Raw genomic sequence first — 21008 nt, 5'->3', positions numbered from 1 at the left:
GAGAGCAGAGCCGGCCTGCCTGACCCCACGGGAGGGAGGGCACATCACTTTGGTCTGGTTGTTGTAACCCCGCAACCTCCCCACTGTCAGCAGGGGCGGCGAAACGGCGCAGGGGCTCCCTTATCTTTTTATGGGCAATTGCACATCTACCTACGCTCACTGCTGGCTCTCACTGGGATGGGAAGCGCTTCCTTAGGCGCGGGGGCCGGGAAGGCCGGCAGGGATGCAGCCCTGCACCTGGAGAGAGAGCCAGCCTGCTTTAAGCTAGGCGATTTAAGTAAAAAATTAAAATACGAGCCCTAATTTTATTATGGAAAAAGTGGAAAACCTTGCCCTTATTAAGGAATGGACAAAAAAATACCTAGAGCAGCTTCCTTTAGTGAAAACTTAATTTTTTCCTTGCGTGCCTATAATACAGAACTATATCATGCATTTCCCAGCGCTGAGCTCTGCAGCTCGCCCTGTTACTGGGAGCAGAAAAGCCACCAGAAAGTCTCCTGTAAGGAGTCGATAGACAGGGCGAAATATTTAAGGGAAGAGAAATCCTGTCGGGGAAGCAATGAACCTACTAAAGAGAGTCAGAGCACGGGCTGCTGCAGTTCGCAGCTGGATGAAAAAGGTTAAAAATAATTATACTCGTTGTGGCGGACTGGAAACGTGCAACCCAGGAGAGTTTTAGGAACCACAAAGTTAATATTAAGTTCACCGTAGCTCATTGTAAATCTTACATATTCCCTACAGCACACACTCCCCCCCTTCCCCCCAGACCCCCGCAAATCCCTTGCCTTGTTCGCTCTTTCTTCCTTGACGTAATTTTACCTGCTACATAATCACTGCGAGCAGAGCTCTGCAGCCTCCCTCGCCCGCCCCCGGCCCTCTCCGGGAACCGCGCCTGGCACCGCCGCCCGGCCTGCCACGGCAGGAGAACCGCGTATTGCTGCAGTGCATCCCTGCCGTGCATCCCTGTAATGGATCCCTGCGGGGATACCCTGCAATGCATCCCTGCTGTGCATCCCTGCAATGGATCCCTGCTGTGCATCCCTGCAGGGATACCTTGCAATGGATCCCTGCAATGGATCCCTGCTGTGCATCCCTGCAGTGCGTATTCCTGCCGTGCATCCCTGCAGTGCACCCCTTCAATGGACCCCTGCAGTGCATCCCTGCAACGGATCCCTGCCGTGCATCCCTGCAATTCATACGTGAATGCATCCCTGCAGTGCATCCCTGCCGTGCATCCCTGCAATGCATCCCTGCAGTGTGTATTCCTGCAGTGCATCCCTGCCGTGCATCCCTGCAATGGATCCCTGCAATGGATCCCTGCCGTGCATCCCTGCAGTGCGTATTCCTGCCGTGCATCCCTGCCGTGCATCCCTGCAATGGATCCCTGCAATGGATCCCTGCCGTGCATCCCTGCAATGGATCCCTGCCGTGCATCCCTGCAGTGCGTATTCCTGCCGTGCATCCCTGCCGTGCATCCCTGCAGTGCATCCCTGCAATTCATACGTGAATGCATCCCTGCAGTGCATCCCTGCAATGCAGCCCTGCAGTGCAGCCCTGCAGTGCATCCCGGCTGTGCATATTCCTGCAGTGCATCCCTGCAATTCATACGTGAATGCATCCCTGCCGTGCATCCCTGCAATGGATCCCTGCCGTGCATCCCTGCAGTGCATCCCTGCCGTGCATCCCTCCAATGCATCCCTGCAACGCATCCCTGCCGTGCATCCCTCCAATGCATCCCTGCAACGCATCCCTGCCGTGCATTCCTCCAATGCATCCCTCCAACGCATCCCTGCTATTCCTGACCCGCCCGGGTTTTCACCCTTGTCCTTTTCCCGTTCTCCTGCATGGAAACACCACCGCAAGCAATTCCTGTTCGCTTTCTGTTCAACACTCACGGGGCTGAGAGATCCCTCCCTCTAAACCTCTTTTCATTCAGTCACTTTTTAAAAAATAAAATTAGGAGCCGTCTTTATAATTTAGTTTACTTCCGAATATTTTAAATATTATGAAAAAAAAAAAGCCATAAACAACGCTGTTATTCAAAACATTTTGAGGTATAAAACATAAAAAGATTTGGATTTTCTTTTTTTTTTTCCTTTTTCTTTTTTTTTTTTTCTTTTGTTTTGTAAAAAACACACACAGTGGTTTATTGAGTACTTACAACGTTTACACCTTCAATATTAATTAGATTCCACTTTTTCCCTTACGGACGGAAGTGCACATAACCAGTAACTGCTGAAAACATCTTCAAATACCGAAACGACCACAACAAAATTACAACACTAAATACCGAGTCAATCGAAACATCGGTGCAACTGTTTCTGTTGAAATATAACTTTATAATCCCATGAATATTTATATCCAAAAGGCCAAGTATTAAAGATACACTTCACATACACACTAATGCCAGGGAGGGATGATTTTTTTTTTTCCTTTTCTACGCTTCTTTTCCCCACGTGTTTTATACAAAGCAAATAACATTCACAAAACATTTAGAGACATTACCCCTTACCAAGCTGGAGTTTCCTCTTCATATATGGAATGCTTTTTTTTTCCCTCTCCTTCAAATATCCACATTTTGGGGGGTCGGGGGAGAAATTGCACATAAATAAACTGGATGATTCCAAATACAAAGAGTCCTCGGAGGAGAGCTCAGGAACTGAGGAGGGCTCCTGCAGTCCTGCCGTGCTCACTGCTTGAGCTCCAGAGCCCAGACATGCTGCGGCCAGCCAGTCCTGCCTTTGCTTTTCTTATCGCTGCTGCTAACTGTGCTTTTCAAGATTTCGTTCTGGGGAGACACGATCCGAGGGAGAAACACAAGGGGGAGAAGAGAGAGAGAGAAAAAAAAAATAATTAGATATATTCCTCCCTTTTGTAGGTCTCATCTCCCCTGCTTTGAGATGGGAAACTAAGAGAGGCGAGCTCATGGGGGCCTGCAGCTCCGAGAGATATAATGGAGACTAAAACAGGGGCTGGCAGCAAATCGTGGGATCAGCTTCCCTTGGGGCACAGCCGGCCCTGGAGCCCGGCGGGGACAGATCCCTGTTCCTGCCACCCCTGGAGCCCCATCCCCGCTGTGCCATCCCCTGCTGTGTCCTGGGGCCTGATCCCCGCTGTGCCATCCCCTGCTGTGTCTGGGTTGGGGGCTCAGAGGCGCCAGCCATCCCCAGGGATCACGATAAGATTCCCCCCTACAGCATCCCGTCCCTGAGTGCGGGGAGAAGCTGGGTAAAGGGGTAAAACATGGGATTGCGGCCACTAACATATCCCGCCATGGGGCCTGCACAAAACCGGCCTCGGCTAAACCCGCTCTCGCCTTAAAAATCAAAAAGGTTGAAGTGCCGAGCGCAGAACAGACAGGCTCTCGCTGCAAAGCCCCTATTGCCGAGGCTTAAAGCGGGGCTGGGTTTAGCAGGTATTCACCCCCCAGATTTTCTGTTGGGAGAGCAGAGATTTGCCTCCTGCGAGATACGGGACAAGCCGGGAATAACCTCGGGATGTGGGAACCTTTTCTCCACGGCCGCTCTGGGATCCCACCGCTCTGGACTCCGCTTTGGGCCCTCACTACGGGCAGGGAGCGGTGGGACCGGGGTGTTCCCTATGGACATCCACTATGGATATCCCCTATGGATATCCCCTATGGACATCCCCACAGACATCCCCTATGGACATCCCCTATGGACATCCCCTATGGACATCCCTATGGACATCCCTATGGACATCCCCACAGACATCCCCTATGGACATCCCCTATGGACATCCCCTATGGATATCCCCTGTGGATATCTCCTATGGACATCCCCTATGGACATCCCTATGGACATCCCCTATGGACATCCCTATGGACATCCCTATGGATATCCCCTATAGACATCCCCTATGGACATTCCCTATGGACATCCCCACAGACATCCCCTATGGATATCCCCTATGGACATCCCCTATGGACATCCCTATGGACATCCCTATGGATATCCCCTATAGACATCCCCTATGGACATTCCCTATGGACATCCCCTATGGACATCCCCACAGACATCCCCTATGGATATCCCCTATGGACATCCCCACAGACATCCCCTATGGACATTCTCCCAGACCCTGCCTGGCTCGGATGGGGCTTCCCGAGCGGTCTCTCTCTCCCTTTCCCTCTCCCCTTCCCCGTCCCGTCCGTCCCACAGCACTGACCAGCTCTTTCTTCCTCTTCTCCTCCTTCACGTCTGTTTTCTTGATCTCTGCCTTGAAGGCCTCGGCCTCCCCGTTCTGGTCGTCCTTGGCCAGCAGGTCCATGAGGTAGGCGATGTAGCTGGTGGCCAGGCGGAGCGTTTTGATCTTGGACAGTTTGGTGTCTGCGGGCACGTTGGGGATGCACTCGCGGAGCTCGGCGAAGGCGCTGTTGATGCTCTGAGTCCTGCGCCGCTCCTTGCGGTTGGCGGTGCCCCTGCGCTTCACGGGCCGGGGCCCCCCGAGGCCTGGCGGGCCGCTCCCGGCAGGGCCCCCCCCGAAATGGGAGTGCTCCACGCCCGGGGCCCCGCCGGCGTACTCGGGGCTGTAGGACAGGGCCATGCCGTAGTCGGGCGGGGACATGTCGGGGTGGCCGCCGATGAGCCAGCCGTGGAAATAGGGGTTCTCCTCGTGGCCGCAGCGGGACGCGGCGGCGGCGGCGGCGGCGGCGGCGGCGAAGGGGTAACCCTCATGGTGCACCACCGGGTGGTGGGGAAAGCCGCCCACCAGACTCATCCCCGCTCCCTGGGGCGCCCCCCCGGGCCCCGAACAAAGGTTTCCCTTTCCCGGCCCGCGGAGCTGAGGCTCAGCAGTGCCCCAGCGGCCCGTGCCCGTCCATGGGGCGGTGCTGCCCCGTCCCCGCGGCTGCCCGAGCGCTGCGATCCCCCCCTGGGCCCGGCCGGGCTCCGCCGCCGCCGCTCATGCGTTGTGCCTCCTCCTCCTCCTCCTGCTCCTGCTCGGCTCTTCCAGGCAGCGCGCACAGCCAAAAAAAAAAAAAAAAAAAAAAAAAAAAAAAATCTACGGAGAGATGTCGACCAAAAAACAAAACGGCTTGGCTTCCGAGATCTTCTTTTTTTCTCTTGCTTCTCTCCTGTCTCCGGCGCGGGCGGGCGGTACTTACACGCGGGTTCCCTCCATGCGGGCCTGGCTGGGGCGCTCACTGCTGGGCGGCCGGGGGGTCACTGCTGGCCTGGCTGTGCCCTGCCCGGCGGCGTGGTCAGTGCTGGGCGCTCAGTGCTGGCCTGGCTGTGCTGGCCTGGCTGTGCCCTGCCCGACGCTCAGTGCTGGCTGTGCCCTGCCCGGTGGGCGCTCAGTGCTGGTTGTGCCCTGCTCGGTGGGGCGCTCAGTGCTGGCTGTGCTGTGCCCTGCCCTGCTCAATGCTGGCCGGGCACTCTCATCTCCTCCCAGGCATCGCCGCCCCTGGGCCCGGGGCACTGCCAGGGCTCCCCGGCCCGATCCCCATGTACAGATACATGTTTAGGGCCGCTCGGGTTAATATATGTCGTCAGAAGCGGCGGGCGCCAATGGCCGGGCCGGGGCGGAGCCCGCCGCCCTCCGCAATAAAACTTTTTGATGTTCGCTCTGCTAATTGCTGAGCTCCTCTCTTAGGATTGGCTGCCCCTCCGCATCCCTAATGTAATTAAAACAAGGGGGGAAAAATTATCATGGAGGCAGAGGTTAATGCGAGTGTTTAGCAGATGCCTTACAGTAAAATCTGCATTTAAAAAAAAAAAAAAATCGAAAAAAAAAAACCCCCAAACAAAAAGCTCCCCTAGAAAATCATTAAAACCTAAATATCGGATAATCTCAAACCAGGTACAGTATGGATCCGAGAAATTTCCTGGGAAAAGTCTGTGTGAGAGTTTGATAGGCTCTGAGGTTGCTTTTTGTGCTGATCCAGTAGAGAGAGGAGCGAAAGCGGCTTGGGAGGGCATTTCATGGATGCCCGATTGGCACAGGCTGGGGTTTATACCCGTGTTGGTGGTTAATGCGGGATCACCGCGGGATCTCTGCTTTCTCCGGGGAGGGAGGAGAGGTGCTCTGCCTTGTCTGGGTTACCGTGGGCTGCTCTGGCTGTGCTCTGTTCACTGACCGCGGAATGGGACCGCTCAGGGCTCCGGCTGAGCTCTGCTCACTGCCTGGGCTGGGAACACCCAGGGCTTGGGCTGGTCTGGCTGTGCTCTGCTCACTGCCTGGGCTGGAAACGGCTTTGCCTGGCTCCGGCTGTGTTCCTCTCACTGCCCGCGGGATGGGAACTGCTTGGGCTGGCTCTGCCCGCGGGATGGGAAAGCTCCCCTGGAGAACCATCCCCTCCATCCCCTCCCTTGCACGGGGATTGTTCTGAACCCACTATTTTGAGACATTCCCAATAAATCCCATCTAACTGTTTCTTTCCCAGCTTGCTGCCTGCGCCTTTCCACCTCCACCCGAGCCACTCCCGCCTCAAATCAGCTTCTACTTCTTGAGCTGAAATGATGGGTGAGTAACCGAATATTTTTTACAGTGTGTTCCGAGGTGATTTTCTAGCTTTTACTAACAAATATATAAGTATTTCTCAGCGTTCCTGCTTCTGCAATAAAAAAAGAGCAGCGTCTGCGGAAAGCTGCTCCCTTATCGAAAGGGAGTAGTTAAATGTTAGTAGTTAAATTTAGTAGTTAAATGTTCGCTGAACGGCCAGGCCAAGGAGGAAAGAAATCTCCTGTAGGATTTATTTAGGTGCTTTGCTTTAGTAAGCCTGAAAATATTACAAAAGATAAAAACGTATCTGGAGCTTTAACTCATTAATAACTCGGAGGCGAGGCGCATTTGTTGTCATCCTCAAACGGAGGCGAACATTACTAAATTACTAAATAACTAAATACCAAATACCCGCTGGATTTGTGCTGGCTCATCCGGCGTCTATTGAAATGCAGTTCTACAATAGAGGCAGTGCAGAAAACGGTGTCAACAGGAGCCGAGGCGCCGTAAATTAAAGAAAGAGAAGGATAGAGACGGAGGAGGCTGCGAAAGAAAGCAGAAAGAATTGTGGTCCAGTTTCTGCAGCAGCTCAATGCGCTCAGGCCGCTCAGGAGGACAGAGCCGGAGCAGAGAGGAGATGTGCACTGAGCAGACATGGAGGTTTTATAAGCAAATACACATATGCCTGAGCGCCTGGGTGTAAACCGAGTACGAAAGTGAAAAACTAGTCCAGATGTAGAATTGATGTATATACACATATAGCTTATAAATACACACAGATGCTCGTAAGCAGCTGATGGCTATCTGTGTCTATATATGCACGGGCACACGGGTATTTATTGTGCTATCCCGAGGACAGAATGTGGATTTTTCAATGTAAGGAAGGCAGACGGTACAGGCAGCTCAGGGTGAGATGTTTGCAGGGCACAGCCTGGAAATCCACCCGCTTTCTGCAGCGCTTCTCCAGCTCTGTGTGTTCTTGTTCTGCAGCGCTTCTCCAGCTCTGTGTGTTCTTGTTCTGCAGCGCTTCCCCAGCTCTGTGTATTCCTGATGGGGAGAAGGAGCGGGCATTGCCAAGGCCAGAAAATTATATTTGCTTGCAAACGGGAGTGTGTTTCTTTCTGCTCTCTCTGGTTGTGTAGGAGCTTTCTCTGCACTGCAGGTTAAGCTGCAATGTGACAGTCCCTGTGACAGGACACTGCAGCCCCTCCGATAGCATCTCCAGTGATGGAGGAAACGGAGAGCATGAGACAGAGAAAAAGTAATAAACTATACAGGAGATAGCGATCAGAACAGTCTCCAAAGCCAGCATCAGGACTGCTTAATTAACTTTAGAGAAAGAGGATCTCTAGATAAAGCAGCCAGAAGGATTTTACATATATATATATATATATATGTATATTTTCCTCTTATCCCAGCAGTTATTTATGAGTTTTATAAAGCGAGTTTTAGAGCAAATGCAACTCTCTTACAGTCACTCAGATTTTAAATACTCAGGATTTCCAGTCATGGGTTGTAGCGTTTTCTGTTTGCTCCACGCGTTGAAAAACGCTGCAGCTCAAAGTACCTTTTCCAATCCTACGCTCAGAGTCCGCTAAAAAGCACCAGCGTTTTGCCAATCTCACACTTATTGATTTGATTATAATTTTTTTTTGTGCACAAATCATATGGTTAAAAAAAAAAAAAAAGAAGAAGAAAAAAAAACCAGAAAAGAAAAAGAAATCCCGGTTTTATGTCACTTTATTTCTCTGCCAAAATAGTTGCATGTTAGGCGGCGATTATCTGGATTTTTCTGCCAAACAGGACTCTCCTAGCTTGCTATAATAAAGAAAATTCGGTGGAGACTGTGCCGAGGTTGGTTTTCTCTTCCTCTACCCTCTTTTAAAAATTTTATTTCATTTTCTCGGGGCTGGCTGTGTGTGTGCGCCCTGTCCTGCTCTCGGTCCCCATCCCCATCCCTGTCCCTCTCTCAGTCCCATCCCCATCCCTGTCCCTCTCCCAGCCCCGCTTATCTCCAGGTCACTTCTCTCCCCCGGGCCAGGGCTGGGCTGGGAGTTGGGATAACAGAACAATAGAGCCGCGCTCCCTCCTCCTCCCCCCGGCCTTGTGTGAATTAAGCTAAATTGCAAATTAAGCTAATTTCTCCGAATGGGTCGGGGAAAACCGTATGGAAACGGGGAAGAGCTGCCGAGGCTGGGTGGTCGGGAAGGCACATCTGCTGGGACTGGGAACACTGGGGCCACTGGGGCCGGGCCCTGGGAGGGGCAGGCCGGGCCAGAGAGGCGCCTCACCTCAACATTTGATTTTTTTCCCCGCACCTTTCTGCTCAGGAGCGTCCCAAATCCGTGGGACTATAATGGGGACAGTGAGCTGCAGCATCACTGAGTCGTGCACATCCCTGCTCCATTCAGCGCGGGCATCTCCCTCTATAATTTCTTTTTAAAGCACAGAAATAATGAGACACACGAGAGCATCCCAAGGGCACCCGGTCCTTTGCATTCCCTCTCCCTTCCTCCCCTGCCCACCGCATCGCTCAGCCGCCCGGGGCACGGCTTGAAAAGCCGGGACGGGTTTGGATTTATAGAGTGCAGGATGTCACTGAGCCGGCACCGAATGGACCAGACAGGAGCATCATCCTCGGCTGGATTTGGGGATGCTCGAGCATCCCCTGTCCCAGGGACACGGCGCATCCCATACCTGGAGCGTCGCTTAGGACTCGGTGAAAGAATATAAATATGCAAGAAGAGGGATTTTTTTTTTTTTTAAAGCGGCACGGAGAAATATGATTTGGAGGTCAAGCTGTCAGTGCGGGTTAATGAAAAGGACTTGCGCCTAATGGGCCCGGCTCTCAGGCTCTCCCGTGCTCGCACAAGCTGTATTTGAGCGGCCAGGACCCGCAGGCCCCAATTCACCGCTGCCCCTGGAGCTGGAGGAACCCTGCTTTACGTTACTCTTATCGGTAATAACGCCCACATATTTCAGGCACGATAATCCCGCAGCCGTTGTGTATACAAAAAAAAAAAAGAAAGAAAAAAAAATCGGGGATGAGAAAAACTCGAGACACTGAGCATGTCATAAGTGCAGGGACTGGCGGTGAATGCGCGACCCTGCGCCTTTTACCGCTGGATCTGCAAACAATTATTCCAGCATTGCTGAGATTTGTCACTGAGCATCCTGAGGTGCGTTTAGACCTGCACAGGAATCGGGGAAAGAAAAGAAAAACATAACGAATTCCAACCAAAATCTCTTCTTTGTCACAAAAATGGTGATAAAGAGCGTAGGAAATTCTGCAGTGAGCACGGTGTGCCTGTATTTATTGCAATTGTTACACGCATCTCCTATGCACGCACTCATGCAATAAACACGCACACACATACAGACAAACGCGCTGTTTCTCCATAATAATTGTAATATTTGTTTGTATTCCAGGGAAAAAACAGCTTAAATTCCTCTTGAGCTCGACTCTGATGAAATAGCTCAAAACGAATGCTTTGTCCCCCAGCATGTGAAGTTCAGGCGGTGAAGGAAGAAGAAGAAGAAGGCTGGGCTGGCATCGCTTTGTGTTTAGCTTAACAAAAATCAACACACCTACTGCCATCCTTCATGCAAAGTCTCCATTTAACGAAGCTTCACAGATCAAAGGTAACCTCGCTTGGCTTAAGAGAAAAATCCCTGCGGAGCAGTGAAAATTAGCTGCAATTTGGCCCTAACTACACTCCCCAAATATCGGTGCCGACCTGCCGGTGTCCCCTGGCCAGGGACGGGCTGTGGAACACGGGCTCGCCCCAAAATGCAGCAGTGAGTCCTACAAATATCCCCTGCACACTTGTTACCATCAGCAGCCCGCACCGCAATTCCTATATGTGTATTGGGTGTAATTGATCCGGCCGAGTGAGGTCCTTTTGGTAATTTGGATCCACCGAGTCTCCAGTTAATGACATATAATCAGCCTTTAGGTCACTTGGTCATTCTCTTATTACAAACCCCTCCTGCTCTCTCTGATCTCCTTTCAAACTAAATTTCACACAAACAAATAAAGCAAGACAGGGACAAGTCCTTAAAATGCGAGAATGAAATATTGGAGAATTGCTCGTGGGGAACTATAAACATTTTGAAAAAGAAAAAAAGCGAAAAGATAGGACAGAACATCTTATCGAGAAAGAGAGCATTGTGTACAAAATACGGAGGAAAAGCGGTCTGGCTTGTGTTTAAAGTGACATAAAATTAAAATAAAATAATTACAAACAGAAATGGCATAATGTAAACAGAATACAGGAGATTTTACTAGAAACGCACGGCCGCCTACCGTCATTTGTTCGTACAGATGACACAGCCTATCTGGGGATGCACAAAGTGTTAATTTGCTGAGCTTTAGATAGAAAAAAAAATATTATTTACTCATCTTTTCAGGCAAGTTAAGAAGACAGAAAACGGAGAAGTGAGTGTCGTGTACCTCCCCAGACCTGAAGGAAAACGGAGCCCCGGCCAAAAGGAACGAGTGTAAATGCGACAACAAAAATAAATACTTTATATCACCCTGCAGAACTTATTTTGCTGAATCAACATTTTGTTTTTCTGCAGCTCACCTTCTCTTTCCTCTAGGGAGAGACAATGCTCGCTTTTTATTAGGTAGTCCCTCGAAGTTTATTTGTTTATTTTGATCCCCGTCCAGGTGTATACATATACATATATATATATATATATATATATACAGTCTACAGGTTGAGGTTCATGTGTGAGCAGAGGCTGCTGGAAGAGGAGCGGGCAGATGCTCTGGGTAAGATCCCAGGGCCCTACAGGCAACTCATTGCTAAGTCTCGTTTTTCGGAGCTAAAGTTGATCTATTCAATTGAGAATGGGGAGATATCAATGTCGTTCAAGCACTTTGGGAAAGCAGCCTGCAGAGGAGGAGTGCAGCCCGCATTCCCTCACAGGCATTATTAGCGCCTTTCACAGTATTATGGACATTTTTACCGTGCAGGTCTGGGGAGGTACACGACACTCACTTCTCCTTTTTCTGTCTTCTTAACTTTCCTGAAAAGACGAGCAAATAATAATAGGTTTTTTTTTTTTTTTTTTTTTTTTTTTTTTTTTTTTTTTTTCTATCTAAAGCTCAGTGCCTGTTGGTGTGACACATCTCCTTATTAATTCAATACGTTCCCTGCTTTTTCGGGATTTCTTAGGGCCCTGTTGATTCCCAACACCCCCCCCGCCCGCTTTTGGGCTCCTGGGCTGAAGCATCAGCCTTTAGCCCCACGGAGATCCGACACGATACATCAAAGGGGCGGGGGGATGCAGTGCCAGGGATGCTCAGCCTGCTCAGCCCTGCCCGGCACTGCCCGCTGCTGGAATTGCCAAAGCCCGAGGGGAGGCTCAGGGCTGCCCCCTGCCCATGGCACCCCAATGGGGCTGTCCTCTGCCCATGGCACCCCAATGGGGCTGTCCCCTGCCCATGGCACCCCAATGGGGCTGTCCCTGCCCATGGCACCCCAATGGGGCTGTCCCTGCCCATGGCACCCCAATGGGAGCAGCCCCCTGCCCATGGCACCCCAATGGGGCTGTCCCTGCCCATGGCACCCCAATGGGAGCAGCCCCCTGCCCATGGCACCCCAATGGAGCAGCCCTGGGGCTGGAAAGGGTTAAGAGTTTCCCCTCCTCCTGCTGCAGCCCCCTGAATGCCACTGCTTTCCTCTAGAGGTCTCATTAGGGAAACCCTAACTGCTATTTTCAACGTTTCCTCAATCAAGCGCCTTTAAATAGAGCTCCACAAACAAATTGGCGGCAAAAAGCGCAGATCTTGTCACGGGCGAGGCCGATTCAATATTTCACCCTTGTTTGCTTTGTAATTACAGCCCGGCTTGTGGCTACCTGCGCGCTGGGCGAGTTCCCCTTCCCACCCCCGGCCGCCTCTCCCTGCCCGTCTGTGCCGGACCCCGCAGACACTTCCCTGGGCTGGGAACAGAACGGGACCGCCCGCCGGAGCCGCTGAGACAGGGATCTCGGTCAAAACGAAAACAATCCCACAGAATCTCCCTGGCTAAATCCTGATTTATTTTTATTTTATTTTATTTTATTTTATTTTATTTTATTTTTTATTTTATTTTATTTTATTTTATTTTATTTTATTTTTTATTTTTTATTTTATTTTAATTTTTATTTTATTTTACTCTTTTCTTTTCTTTTTATTTATTATTTTATTTTATTTTATTTTATTTTATTTTATATTATATTTATTTTATTTTATTCATTTAATTTCATTTCATTTCACTTTATTTTATATTTTATTTTATTTTATTTTATTTGCAACGTTTGTTCTGAAGGCACGAACATCAGAAGGCACGAGGTTCTCTTGAGCAGGAGGAATTTTCCCCAAGCACTGCCTTACCCCCATGGCAGGGTCAGGGACCAGGCAGGGCACTCTGAGCAGTCAGTTTGATCTGCGACTCTCTGTTAAACTCTCTCTCTGTCAAACCACTCTTATGATTTGTTATATTTTCCACAGCTGATTATTCCTGTTTGACTGCTGCACGGAGCCGCTTTAAATCCTCGTCAGGAAGAATAAAAGTTGGAACTGGTGTGGGTCCCCTCGGTCAGTGCACAGGGACCCCTGTGCACACCCAGACCTCCATAAGCCTTGGTATTGCGGCTCCACCAGCACAGGTCGCAGCTAATTCGATTATGTCTGAAAGCAGGAGTGTAACAGAGAAGAATTTGGCGTTTATGAACTAAGCTGCTATATTTGCTTTGCTATAAACCGACTAGAATATTTTATGGTGGAGAGGAACGGTGCAACACAAAAAGGAAATATGACAATAAATCTCTTTTTATGGATTCTCTTTAGGAGAAAAAACACAAGGATTCAACGGTTTTATGACTCAGCTATTTTTCAGGTACATCTAAAGTTATCTACACAGAAAAGAATAACATATATTCCCCTTCCCAGCCCTCCCTGAAACACAGAAATCCAACCCTGTGCCCCTCAGTTCAATGATGAAATTCCCTGAGATTTTCAAGGCAGCAATGAGTTTACATCTGACCACTGCAGGGATATGCTTTGATTATTTATGGTGCCACTGGCATTACCCTCTCGTAGTTTACTGATACACAAAACTTTTAGTCACAAGTATTACTCCACTTTCCACCTCATTTCACAATGAGCACATTAGGCTGGTTTCTTTCTAGTGACTCTAATAATATTAAGGTTTGAGATAATTGATGCATCCACAGAGCTAAACTACAGCTTTAGTTTTGAAGGGATTATTTTTGTTTTTAGGAATGGTTTGCATGCTAAAATAAAGATAAGTACTTCAGGGGGTGGATTTCCAAGGGTTTAAGAGTCTAATGTTCCTTGAATTAAGTGCAGGTTCTGCACTTTGAGGATTTAAACCCAATATGTTTTTTCAGAGTCATATTCCACTGTAAAAAAAACCCCAAAACATTCATACATCCCCAAATTGTTTTGTATAATGCAAACAATTTGCATCTAAGATGCTAAGCCCATTTTTCAATATCTGTCCCCATGCCTTGTTTTCATTCTTTCTTATGACTGAGTCCTGATATTCCTTACCCTGAGCACTTAGATCCAGATTAAGTCACCCAGAGATCAAAAAATATCAGGTAGGTCCAGTGGTCTGCTGCTGGACTGCAGTGATTTGGAAGTGTAGATTTTGAAACACTTGCTTCACATACCACAGAGTGCTGAGCTTTCCCTATCTCAGCACCCACACATGCATGCAGTATGGCACTCCAAGAGACTGGTCACTTGAAGCCCAACAGCTCTGAAAGCAAAATACAGATGCAGCATATGCAGTTAAGCACATTCTAAGTAAGTCCTTTTAGATGATTTTTTTTTCCCTCACAGACAGCTAAATGAAAGTCCCACTGTTTTTTTTTCCTCTGTGTGCTTTTTTTATTTTTATTTTTTATTTTTTATTAAATAAAGCAGGCAAGTGGATTCAGAGCCCTGATTTTATTGAGAAAGATTGTACAACAACCAGTTCAGATATGTCAATCCAAATAGTGTGTGGAACAACATCTACAAAAGACATTCATGGGAAAAGACAGATCACTAGAACTCACAAATACAAACCTCATTAGTACAAGTTTTTCTGGTTAAGGCAACTTTTCATCAGAGTGGCACCTATTTGTATGAGTTGAAGTTTTGCATGTGCCTACCATTGGTGGAAAAAATCTGTACACAGTCAAGCTAGCTTATCTACCATTACCAATCTTGTCCAGGGAGGCAGACCACAGTGCAGGCTGGTTTTACTGCTTTTCACTGAGAAAAACAGCCTGGACTGAGCTCCATTCTGTTGCACCAAAGGACTGCAAGCATTTTTTTGCAGTCTCTTCAAGGACAGCTACACCAGTCTGCAGTCTGCAATACGGACAGAGTGATGGGAAAAGTGAGTACTGCACATGCACACACCTTTTCTTACCTGGAGTCCAGGGACTCTACTCTGCATACCCTAGACTCCACAAAGGGCTTTCCCTTCACTCCATTCCTGTGCTATTCATAAAGATATGTCCTAGCCTGTAAAAACAGTACATGCCCATTTTGTGTGATATGTTCATACACATCTGGGCTGCATGTGTGGAAAAGTAAAGGCACACACTACAAATAATTTTACATGTGCAATTTTCCAAGTATGGGTCTATAATGTGGCACATCTACAGTGCAGAGAATGTCATTCTCCTGCACAGGAGGACATTTTAAGTGGTTTTCAAGGAAAAAAAAAATAGCAGAATTGTTTCTTGGTTGCGTAGTTAGTAGAAGTTTATTTCTCCTGGTTGCTCCTGATGTTTTCTGCTTACGTACTACAATGGACCGTTGCTCTTAAATAGCAACCTGCACTCAGTGATCAGAATATTTCAGATATTAATTTCTATAGGCCGATGTTATTAAAATTAAAAACATCTGCTTTGAGGAATGCAGATTTTCTGGATGTAAATACTTCTCTACTCCCACAGTAGTTTCAGCTACTCAGGGAAACAAAATGTAATGCTAAACAGTCGCCGTATTGTTTGACACAGAAGCAAACGGAACAACGTTGCTCTTAATGTTGTTGTTTAGTGGACAATTGAAATTGGATAAAGGCTTTCATCTGGGAACACTTTTCTAATACCTCTGTAGGTAATGGGAGTCCTATTGCCCTGCATTCTGGGCAAGGTTCACCCCCATCTTGCCAAGAACGCTCCTGAAGAGAGGAGTTTGTGCCTGCAATAGGTTTTTAAGTGCTTGTCTGTTATCAGTTCACCGACACAGTTTTACAGCTGAGGAGAGCAGGGAATGGAGCAGCAGCTGCCTGTGTTTCAGATGCTATCGCCTAATCCTGATTAAAGGCACTGTGGGTTAGAAATTCCTCTGCAAAGCCACGTGAGAGAAAGCTGCTCCCTTTTGCACGCCCCTTAAAAATCACTGGGAATATTTGTGATACTTGTGTCAGCTTCTCCTACACTGAAGCTGAACTGGGCATGCTTGTTTAAGAATGACTAATGATGTGTATTGACTACCACAGGGCACAGTGATTGCTGTGCTAATGACATAAGTACAACCAATATCAAAGGTGGAGTATTGTGGTATTTCCATGTGATATTTTGTCATTTCTGCCAGTCAGGCTCACTCTAAATAGAGAAAAAACACCCAACGGGGAGTTGCAAATGGGAAGTATTGATTTTGTTGACATGGGAATAAAGAAACATGGAAGATAATCCAGGGGAGGACATTTCCCTAAACTACACGTAGGTGGTGCATAATTAAGAAAGCATTGTGTGACATAGGAGTGTGCATGATGCTACCCAGAATGATAGCGGTTCATGTCCTTTTCTTACTCAGATTCCTTAGAAATTTGCCACTGGGTAAATCTGGGTGTATTAGAAATTATGTATAAGTGGAGACCAAAACAAAACAACTGTTAGTGTAAACTAAATAAAAAACTCCCCAATTACCTCAATGCCTATCTATCTTTTAAAAAAGAGTTCAAGTGCTTTTGTGCCTTGTGAAGAATTGGTTCTTCCTCTGCATAGTATATAAGAGAGTATGGAGACAGGTTCTCTGCCAGTGGTCTTGGAAGACCCCCAGGCCATTTAAAATCCTGACTGTCACTACACCTTCCCATGGTTGCTGTCAGAAGGAAATCAGATATCTATAGGGGAGATGCTACGACCTTATTTATAAGAAGAAACCTTTAAAGGACTTTAAATGTTAATATTGTCTGTATCCTATACAAGCTGATAAACACACAAACACATACATGTATACATATATGTAGAAATCTGAAAAAAAAAAAACAAAACAGGATCTAGACATTTCCTTTTAGTATTTACATCTTAACCAGTGCTCTAGTTCAAAAGACATGTGGGGGTCTGGCAGGATTAGAAATATTTGCAAACCATACAGCTCTTGAAAAACATCTGATGCTGCTTCCTTGGGATTCTCATGGATCGTCGTCTTTGTGGAGGGAAGTGTCTTCATTCCATCTGGCCACATGGACTTTCGCTAAGTAACATTTGCATGGAGTATTCCAGATATCAGTCACTGTAGACATCTAAATGATTTGTGCCTTCAAAACTGTAGATTACAATAATGAAAAAAAAAAAAAAAAAAAAGGTAACATCCATATGCTATATCTGACTTGAAGGAAATGCTTATGGAAGGGGAACAGCTGAGAATGAGACAAATGTATTTCTTATATTTATGTCTATGGACACTGGCTGTTTTTCTTGTCTAGATTAAGAAGTGTTGCCAGTGGACTATAAGCTAGACACTTACTCTGAGGGTGGGTGATTCACATTTTGTTTCCTTGATATATGAAGAACAGAAAAAGAGTTGCCAGGCAAAACTCCACTGTTGAAATCTAGAGATAGGTCTGAAGTAGCACATGAACACATAGATTAATTGCAGTTATGGGGATGCTACCTAGGAGGATAGATTAAATTAAAAAAAAACCCAAAACAAACCTAGATACAAGTTCTAAAAATGTAGAAAAGTTTTTTGCAGTGACAAAATACTACAATTAAAAGTACTATTAAAATAGATTAAATGAAGCAAAAGTTTGCTTTCAGACCTTAGAGCCAAGAATGTTCTTTGTGCCTCTATCCATTTTTGTTCTCTATGTACCCTGTGCTGTTTACACAAGGATTATCTTGTTTATTTTACAGATATTATGCTTCATAGAAACGAATCAAGAGAATATTTCTTTTTTTTAATGACAAAAAGTGGATGTTGGATTGCTCAAGTTGCTTTAATACAGCATTCTTGTGTTTGTGATAGTGTGATATTTAATAAAGTGTTTATAAAGTTAGATAAATTAGTTTATCTGATCTTGGGCAGTCATAATAACAAAACTACCCTTACCCTGAGTGTTATGTACTGTACTTTGTAATTTACAACACAGCACTTGCTAAATTACTTTATAAACCAAGAAAGTTGCCTACCAAAAAAAATCAATGTTATAAGAACTAAGAAATATTTTCCTGAATATTTTTTCTGTTACTTAGTATCCACACAAATCTTTAGTGATAATTTGGACTCAGACAAACATTGCACTCCCTGTAGTACCAACACCTGCTTGCTCTGAGATATTTTCCTGCAGTACAATCTATTTAAATTTCCAGTCAAAGAGACCTTTAAGCTTAAAATACTTCATGTCTAAAATGCTGTCCTGCACAAACAATTGGATAAAGTGAAGGGAAAAGACCAAAAGAAAGCTGAAGATTTTACAGTGGGAATCTAAAGGAACAAATCAAGTGGGAGTTAATAGTTTGTGAGACCATGAATAGACAATGCAGCCTTTCATTTCTGTGTTGCTAGTTCAAGTCCCCACCAGCTTATGTCAAGTCTGTTTGGTGGATTTGCTGTAACAGTGTGTGTACAGGCTTCTCGAGCAGGAAACAAAGTTTGTGCCATTGAGTCCAGTCTTCCTTTCTGCCGAAGGACGTACCCTGAGAAATCCATCTGGCAAACAGCAGAAGACCTGGGTATGCATCCCAACCTGATACTTGCCTCTCCCCACTCTTCCTCAAATTTCAGTCTTGTTATTCCCTGTGCACACTGTTGCTGTTGCATGGAAATGAAAGAGAAGATAGACATTTACAAGCAGAGAACTGTTATTTACAACCCGTGACTGGTTTTTGGTCTGCAAATAGGCAACTACCTTCTTGATAGTCTAGCATTTTCTTAATCCTCATACTGTAAGCAACTTTGGTAGTTATTTCTGACATGCAGTTCTAGATAAAAAACATCCTTATGGTCACTACGAAACCATCATCCAATTACATTTTTGCCTTCTATATAGTTTTCACTTTATACACTCTACATGGTTAAGACAGAAAAGCATCGTTCATATTTACATCGCTAATTGTGCCATTTTTATGCAGCATAAATAAACATAAAATTCACATTCCCCTGTAAGCAGGTTTTTCTTCTATCTGGACAAATCTAGTCTTTGTATTTCTAACAAAGCAGTCTGAATGCACAAAAATGGCATTGCTCTTTTCAAAAATAAATATGAATTTTAATTCTTGATCAGGCTTTGATCTGAGAGAAACCCAGAAATTACACTCTGATGGATTTTTCTCTCACAAAAAAAAAAAAAAAAAAAAAAAAAAAAAAAAAAAAAAAAAAAATCAACAAGGATTAAGGGTTTCCTTACACATCAAAGAATTTCTTGTCAAATTGCAAGAAATATAGGAAAGATGAGCGATTTTTCTCCTTGTTTCTAGTTTTAGAGAAGATGTATGACAGCCCAAGGTAAATATTTGATATCAGAGAGAAGGAACCAAGAAAGGGTAAATTTTTGTGTTGGAATATGACACAGGTAGACAAATATTTTTGACCCACAAGACTTGATAAAGCATATTCCTAAGGAGTTTTGGGGGAGATCATCAAATACATCTGATCTATTGAATGATTTTTAGAAAGCAGGGATTCCACTCAAGTTTCTATCAGGATGAGAGGTCAAACACTTGGTTTCTTTCAATGTTTCCATGGATTGATGTCATGTTTTTACAAGCAGATAGACTGAAGTGTAAGAATCAACACTTTCCATGGTATCTCTGAGGAGGGAGTCCAAAACACCAGGTGTTACCAACAGGTGTTTTTTTATCCTCCATGGAAAGGTATGCAATTGAAAAGCTGCAGAATTGGAATTTGTTCATAGATAATTTCTTGCGAGCAGCTTTATACTTCAAAGTTTTGTTTACCCCAAGTTTATACAATCTGGTCAGAATAATATCAGTATTTCCCTGTTCCATATTTACTGTTAATTTCACGACAGAATGATTATTCCAGAACATTTCTAGCAGAAAATATCTGTGGTAATTAAACTTCTTCAATTCTAGATAGAAAATGGATAGGATTTGTGACCAGTTCCATGGCAAAATGTCCTTTGTCTTAGATTTCTTGAGCAATAAGAGTTTTTGCCTACCAGCAGGTTAGAAAATGTAGGCCATAGATAAATTTTTCCTGATGAGGAAGGTACAGAAGAAAACTGCAGAGGACTTGATAACTTATTTGAAGTTTTTTTGCAGAAATTTATCATGGCATGTTGTTTCCTTTACTTTAAGACCCGAGGGGATGGAGTAGCAGAGCAGGTTGTGAGTCAGGCATCATCAGATGAACAGGTACCATGATGGTGGAGAAGAAGGTGGCATTTGGAACTGTGTAGAGTATGATGATTTAGAATTTAAAAAATGTGACCTGAGGATGGAAAAGAGAGAAATTAAGAATTTTGGTGAAAGCCAAACTTATAATTAAAATGTAACCTGAAAGGAAGAGAGAAGAATAGATTTATTGAGTGGTAGTGAGATTACAGACTTTGAAGAGAGAGTCAGAGACAGAAACTGACTCAAAAAAGGAAATAAGAATAAAGAGAGAAAAGAGCAAAGACTGAAGAAAAAAGTAAAAATAAAAATTTAGATTTTTAGACAGGAAAAATTTAGATAAGATCTGAAACATAGGAAGAGGATACGGTGTTAAAACTGAAAGTAGGGGAAATGACTGAAGAGCTGAAGAGCTCCTCGTCCCTGGGATGTGCCCAGCAGGGGTGTATTCAGCAAACTCGCTCACATCACTGCTGCCTCAGGGCACTGCGACCCTGGTCTCTGCATCCATCTGATTATTGTGTTCCAGCTCAATGGCAGCTACTTTACAGCATTTCCTATTTGAAGCCTGGTTGGCCCTTGCTGTAAGTTCTATCAGTTCTATGGTTGCTCTAAAAGGTCACCACTGTGGGCACTAAAGACCATTCCCAGCTTGAGGACCACACATCCCTGGTGTGTTTTTCTGTCTTTCAATGATGCCGTGAAGCTGGTGTTAGTGATGAAATAACATCACCACTGCTACTCCTTCTGTGAGCCCCCTTTCCAATCCCAGTGGTGTAACTCCTCAGCCCTTGGATAATCCACCATATCTGGTGCTGTTGGCTCAGAGTAATCCCAGAGCCATTAAAACATGTGCCCAATAGAAGCATTTAACATTTCCTCTGGCTGCCTGATCTTGTGGAAGGTGGTCTCACTCCAATTACACAGAGCTTTGCAAGCACAGT

At 45.9% G+C, this 21008-nt stretch overlaps 1 protein-coding gene and 1 long non-coding RNA gene across 3 annotated transcripts; one reads left to right on the top strand and one right to left on the bottom strand.

The window, feature by feature from the left end:
- Positions 1-2079: 2079 nt before the first annotated feature.
- HAND2 (heart and neural crest derivatives expressed 2) lies at positions 2080-5295 on the bottom strand. Its single transcript, XM_083861518.1, has 2 exons — positions 4189-5295; positions 2080-2788 (listed from the first exon to the last, which is right to left on the bottom strand). The coding sequence occupies exons 1-2, from the start codon at positions 4738-4740 to the stop codon at positions 2690-2692; spliced, it is 651 nt and encodes a 216-aa protein (XP_083717644.1). The 5' UTR covers positions 4741-5295; the 3' UTR covers positions 2080-2689.
- Positions 5296-5309: 14 nt separating this feature from the next.
- Positions 5310-10987, top strand: LOC310909560. 2 transcript variants are annotated; one of them, XR_014590104.1, is made up of 5 exons: positions 5310-5820; positions 6404-6483; positions 8223-8316; positions 9892-10104; positions 10873-10987. It is a non-coding gene; the product is annotated as an uncharacterized lncRNA (long non-coding RNA). The 2 variants fall into 2 exon arrangements; XR_014590105.1 differs by having other exon boundaries at positions 5513-5820; positions 9965-10104.
- The last annotated feature ends 10021 nt before the right edge of the window (positions 10988-21008 follow it).

Source organism: Zosterops lateralis (assembly GCF_965231275.1).
Source record: "Zosterops lateralis genome assembly, chromosome: 5".
NCBI lineage: Eukaryota > Metazoa > Chordata > Aves > Passeriformes > Zosteropidae > Zosterops > Zosterops lateralis.
This window is presented reverse-complemented; position numbering and strand designations above follow the sequence as displayed.

Coding starts and splice junctions, on each gene's coding strand:
- HAND2 (XM_083861518.1), bottom strand. CDS start 4,740: ATGAGTCTGGTGGGCGGCTTTCCCCACCACCCGGTGGTGCACCATGAG. Junction 2,789..4,188: donor AGAAGAGGAAGAAAGAGCTG/GTCAGTGCTGTG, acceptor GTGTCTCCCCAG/AACGAAATCTTGAAAAGCAC.